At 39.7% G+C, this 6,000-nt stretch overlaps 1 protein-coding gene across 1 annotated transcript in view; it reads right to left on the bottom strand.

Annotated features, from left to right (window-relative positions):
- Window positions 1-475: 475 nt before the first annotated feature.
- Window positions 476-6,000, bottom strand: part of LOC129147489 (uncharacterized) — a 52,416-nt gene continuing 46,891 nt past the window's right edge. The window contains exons 15-17 of the mRNA XM_054709881.1: window positions 4,801-4,902; window positions 2,119-2,268; window positions 476-1,104 (exon numbers count right to left, since the gene is read on the bottom strand). Of these exons, the coding sequence (XP_054565856.1) occupies window positions 476-1,104; window positions 2,119-2,268; window positions 4,801-4,902 (881 nt within the window). The remainder of the gene's footprint in view (window positions 1,105-2,118; window positions 2,269-4,800; window positions 4,903-6,000) is intronic.

Genomic DNA, 6,000 nt, shown 5'->3' with positions numbered 1-6,000 from the left:
TTCCAGACAAATAATTGTGCAGATGAATATGCAATCGGGAGATGCTGGAAAGAGGTATATCTTCATTTAAATAAATGGATTTAGAAAAATATGTAAAATTGTTTAAAAAGACCAATTTCATGGAAATGTGGGAGTCAGTGCAGGGGAGGGGTATTAGGATCTGTACTATTAAATCCTGTAGTGTCTACACTCTTTTGCATCAAGCATTTATTTACGGATGCTATATGTGTGGGTATAATCAATAAAGTAGGAGAGAGGGTAAGGCAGTATCTGGGATGGTGTGGTCTGCCTTCTGGTTCCTCGTTCTTAGTATTAAAAGGGGCTGTCTGCTCAGATTGGTGGTGTGGTCCTAGAGATGGTGGTGCTAGAAATGGAAAAAAGGTTGGATACTTTGTCTGCTGAGGGGAATGAAGCCTCCTCAGTGGAGTCTAACCTGCTTCACTTTCTCTCCTTTAGGGGCTGAAAAACATTCTCCTTAGTTTTTCAAGTTTGTCTTCCTGTCAAAATGTTTTTTCTCCTGGCAACTTAATGTTGCCTTCATCAATTTCTTCTTCTTTCTCTTAAGCTTTTTGTACTTCAGACGAGCCATGGCTCGATGAAACACATGGCAGCTGAAGCCCTCCTGGACCCCATGCTCCACATGCCCCTGAAGGGCCTCCAGGCTAGCAAAGACGCGGCAGCAGGCCAGGCACCTGAACCCGCTCTCCAGGGCCCTCCACAATGGGATCCTGCGATATGCCACCAGATTTGGAGGTTCTGCGCTACAGCCAGCCTTCTCCCTTTTCTCTTGGGCTGGACTGTCTACGCTGGGCTCAGGGTCATTTAGGAGATTCTCCCCAGACATGTGAGAGAGGGGGACATTTTTATGCACCTCTGTAGTATAGGTCATTTCTTCCATTTTGATCTTTTTTGAGGGAGGCTCCCATCCTTCCCCTGTATTGCACAAGGCAGCCACACCCCTTTTCATTTGTACACGCATATAGTAAATTTTCATGAGGCCGGGCTCCTTATTACTAGATGAATGTGAGGAATTGGAGCTATATGAATAGTCAGAGGAAGACTCTGTTTGCACCAAGTTCTTGGGTACACGTCTCTCCTTGATTCCTAGGAAAGAAAATGTCAAACATTAAAAAAATTAGAATGGGTGTGTGATGGCTGTAGGAGTTACAATGGCTATGATCTACGTGAGCAGGTGAAATAAAGTACATCTGTATGTGATATTTCAGAATTCTGGGTGTAGTGTGCTTTATCTGAGGTATTTACATGGTTTAACTACGTGGGAATGAGGATGTAGGATTATATGTATATACTTTTGGAGTTGTATGTATATTCTGGGACATACCTGGGAAGTGTTTTTTGATGTTGCTAAAAGGCGATGGCTAATGAGTGTGTGCATGTTTGTTATATGTTACGATAGAACATGTGAGCAGTGCAAGAGTGGTACCGAGTATTACTATGAGATTGTGAGACTGAGATTGTTAGAGGAGATGTGTATGAGCTTCCAGAATGTTCAGCTCATGAAGGTCTCAAGTGCTGGCAGCTGATGTGCCATATGGTTAGAGACAAAGCAGAAGAAAATTAATTTCCTTCAGGACATGAACATTTTTTCGAGTTTGACCTAAACAGGCTATCTATGGGATGGGGTAAATGGGTGAGTCTGAAAATGCTTGTGTGAAGGAATGAAGGTAAGGGTGTATCTAGTAATGCTATTAGAGATAGGGAATAAAGGCCTGTGTATTTGAGAGAACAAGTGAAAAGAAGGAGAAATGGGGCAATAGCTTATATGAAGGAGTACAGATGTATGAGTGTGTGAAGATCCGAGTTTGTGCTCATTGGGGAGAAGGTTCTGAGTGAACTCCCATACACATGTCAGCCCTGCCCAGTACCCCAACCACAGCCGTCCCTCTGCTGCTATATTGAAAATTGGTGCTGAGGGACCTTGCCCTGTCCTGGAAGGCACACTCCCTACTGGTCCCTCTTCAGAAGCCTTAGTACTAGTCATCTGCCCTGAAGCCCTCTCCTGGTTTTGAGGCGAAAGTGAACTAAGTAGAGAGTAGGCTGAGCAGCTGAGCTGCATCACTTGACCAAACCCAAGTCCCACCTTTGTTTATTCCTTACCATCCTCATCATAACGCGGAAGCTCGTATGATGAGGAGACACAGGAGTAATATTCAGAGGATGATGTATTTTCTCTTCCTTCCTGACTACAGCCTGGGGCCTCCACATGGGACTCAGGCCGAGGAGTATCCTGTTGAATGTTGGAGGGTCCTGGGCAATGGAATAAAAAAGAACATTGAGATGAGGCATTTTAGGGGTCTGTGTCAATTCAAAAACTACATGTTGGGTGGACATTATATGTCAGGCATTATCACTTCACATGACATTACTCTCACAGAAATTAAGTACACTTTCCATTTAAAATTCCCTTTATTCCAAACTATAATTAAACACATTAAATGGTGAGTTTGGTGGATGTCAGTGGGAGTGAGTATCTTGTATGTGATTTTTTTTTAGTGATCTATATGGATTATCAAAAACTTAGAACCACACTTGAAGGATAGTATGCAGGAACTACAACATGAATATCAACTCTATTTTCTAATAAAAAATTGTATCAATAGGGAATGTAAGGTACAAGTTTCAAGAAACGTTCTGCATGCATATGTATCTATTTTTATTGATATCTATATTGAGTTATAAATAGAGATGTAAAAAGATATATTTTTATTTTTTAAGAAATTAGCTAATTGTTATGTCACCATTCATTTTTTCATTGTTAACAAAGCTCAATGCTCATTATTTAATTGTTTAAAATTATCATCATGTCTGATTAATGTGTATGGGAAATATATTTCCATTTTTAGCAGTATGATATAGTGAGTGTAACGTGCTTAGTGTTTAAGTTCATAATTTGTTGGTTAAAACTGGGTTAAGATTGACTAATGTGTGATTGATTTGTTCTTTGCAAATCTGAATATGGGATGAGTTTTGTGTGAATGAGGATAGTATGTGTACTTTGTGTCTCTGTGTTAGTTCAACACATGTTTATGTATGTAGATTGCTTTTCCTATTATTATGGAACTTCTCTGTGTTTTAAAATTTCATGTAGTTTAGGTATTGTATGTTATTACTGAGAATATTCTCTGTGAGATTGGTGGAATGAGTGTATTTGCCAAATGCGAGGAAATGATTAAAGAATGTGAGGATGTGAAAATCAAGATATATAAGAGAAAGAATACATGGGCTTTGAAAAAGATGGCAGAGAGTGAGGAGAAGTGTTTTTAAACAAGCTGTGCAGTAATATGAGATTGCATTAGAAAGTAAAGTGTGAAAAATTGAGTTATGAAGGGACGAAAACTGAATATGGGAACTCAGGCCTAGCAGACTAACTCTTAAGCATTCAACAATGAAATGTGTCCATATTGAAAACACACACACATGTAATAGGATGTTCAGAACATCAACTTTTTAAGTAATCCTAGGATCATAGCAATCCAAATGCTCAGAAAAGTATAATCAATAAAGAAATTATATTCATGCAGTGGTATATAGAATGAGCAAAATAACATCAAATGCAATGTGAATAAATCACACAAATATAAAGATGATAGAAAGTGATCAGACACAAAGTACATATTGTGCCCTTCTGTATAATGAAATTTAAAAACAAATGCTCATCTAGTGTGTTAGGAGTCAGAGAAATTATAACTCCTTGTTTGGTACAGACAATAAGAGATCATGGAGAATGTAGATGGACTTGGAAGACTATAAGGTAATGAATGATGGAGAGAGTGAGTACAATGCAAGGGATAAGGGATGACTATGAATGTAAAACATTGCCTATGAAAATATACGGATGTGATGTGATGTGATCTTCAACTGGGTTTTTCTGTACTCAAGTTCAGTCTTGAATATCTTGCCACTTGTATTGTTTTAAGTTATTAATGCTTCACTGTAACATAACATGCCCTTGTTTGACTCATAGGCACATACTATCCCATTTTTCTCTGATAAAATTCTCATCCCTTTAGGTCCTCTCCTAATATTTCCTCAAATAGAACACTGTTCTCCACTAATCTCCATGCACACGCTCTAATCCTTTGAGTGTTTTCCCTAGGAATACATTACTTCCTCGGCTGATCACATTGAAGATGATGCTGAAGTGTTTGATTTTTTGCACTGAGCAGCCTGGTGTTCACTAACAGGCAGAACCATTCTGCTCAACTGTGGGTTCTCTCTACATCCCCACCGTCTTTGTGTACTATTCATCCTTCCGTACCAGCACCAGAAGCCTGTCTTATCAAGAGATGGAGGATACATTGTCTGAAGAAGAGGCCTTCCAAGCTTTCAGGCCTCGAGTTAGGGCCACTGCCTTGTGTCTGTGCAGCAAAGTATCTTCTCTTAAATGCAACTTTGCTGAGCAATTAATAAAAATAATACATATGTTGTCCATGCTTGTTATCAGTGTATTTATCTGTCCATAAAACAAACAATAAAATTCTGCTATGTGACATGTTCAGTGTACACACACAACCCTCTCTTCATGGAAACTGGAAAATGGTTCAGATGAAAATATAAACTGCACAGAAATACGCATTGTGTCAATATTTGTTGTGGGTGAGAGTGTTTGCAAAAAACATTTTTAAATGAAACAGAGACTGCTGTCTCCTTTCTACCTGGACATACAATTACATTAGAGTTATCAGTTTCCCTTGAAGGTAGTTATCACCATGAAATTACATTTATACAATGAAAAAAATGGAAATTACATGTGCCACTAACAGGCATCACCATACAAACCTCCAATGGGCCCCTCCATGATCTTCCATTTCCGTGCTGAACGGGACACAGGCTTATTAAGTTTCCCAAGATAGGGAACAATTTGTTGTAATAGATGGGATCCTAGGACAGAAAGTTTCAAACATTAGAAAACTAGAATGTGTGTGCGAGGGCTGTGGCAGGTAAGATGGCCGTGCCATATGGGAGCATGTAGAGTGAAAGTACGTTTATGCGTGATATTTCAGAATTCTGTGTGTGGTATGCCTCACTTGAGGTGTTTGCAAGGTGTAACAATGTGTGTGATATGCTTTATTTCAGGAAATTACATGGTGTAATTATGAGGATATAACATTGTATGTATGTTTGTGTGGAGTTGTATGGATCTTCTGGGATATATCCGATAATTATTTTTATATTGTAAAAGAGAATGGTAAAAGATTTGGTGGCTGAAGTGGCTTATGGATTTGAAAGGTAACAGATAAAGTTCATTTCCTTTAAGGCATATGAGGTTTCAAATATTTGAATTGGAAGGAGGGATTTAAAACAGATTATCTGTGTGAATGCATGTAAATTATAGATTTAGTGTGCAATTGGGTGAGTGTGAAGGAATCAAGGTAAGAGTGTACCTAGGTAATGCTACTTGGAAATGAGAAGACAGGAGTTGAATGAAGGCCTGTGTATTTGAGAGAAAAAGTTGAAAGGAGAAATGGGGAGTTACCTGGTACGAAGGAGTACAGTTCTGTGATTATGTGAAGAGGATATCAGTCTGTGCTCACCTGAGGGGCAGGTTCTGAGTAAATTTGCAAACACATATCAGCACTGTCCACTACCTCAGCCACAGCTGTCCCAGTGCTGTTATGTTGGAAATGAGTGCTGAGCGATCTTGCTCTGTGTTGAAGGTGCACTCCCTACTTGTTCCTCTGCAGAAGCCTTAGTACTAGTCTGCCTGCCCTGAATCCCCTTCCTGTTTTTGATGGGAAAGTGAAATCAGTAGAGACTGGGCAGAGCAGCTGAGCTGCATCACTTCACCAAGCTCAGATCCTGCCTTTGTATATTCCTCACCATCCTCATCATAATGGGGAAGCTTGGATGGTGAGGAGACACAGGAGAAATATTCAGAGGAGGATGCATTTTCTCCTGCTGCCTGACTACGGCCTGGGGCCTCCATAAATGACTGAGGCTGAGGAGCATCCAGTTGAATGTTACAGGGTCCAGGGCAAT

This window comes from Eptesicus fuscus, chromosome 3 (genome assembly GCF_027574615.1).
Source record: "Eptesicus fuscus isolate TK198812 chromosome 3, DD_ASM_mEF_20220401, whole genome shotgun sequence".
NCBI lineage: Eukaryota > Metazoa > Chordata > Mammalia > Chiroptera > Vespertilionidae > Eptesicus > Eptesicus fuscus.
This window is presented reverse-complemented; position numbering and strand designations above follow the sequence as displayed.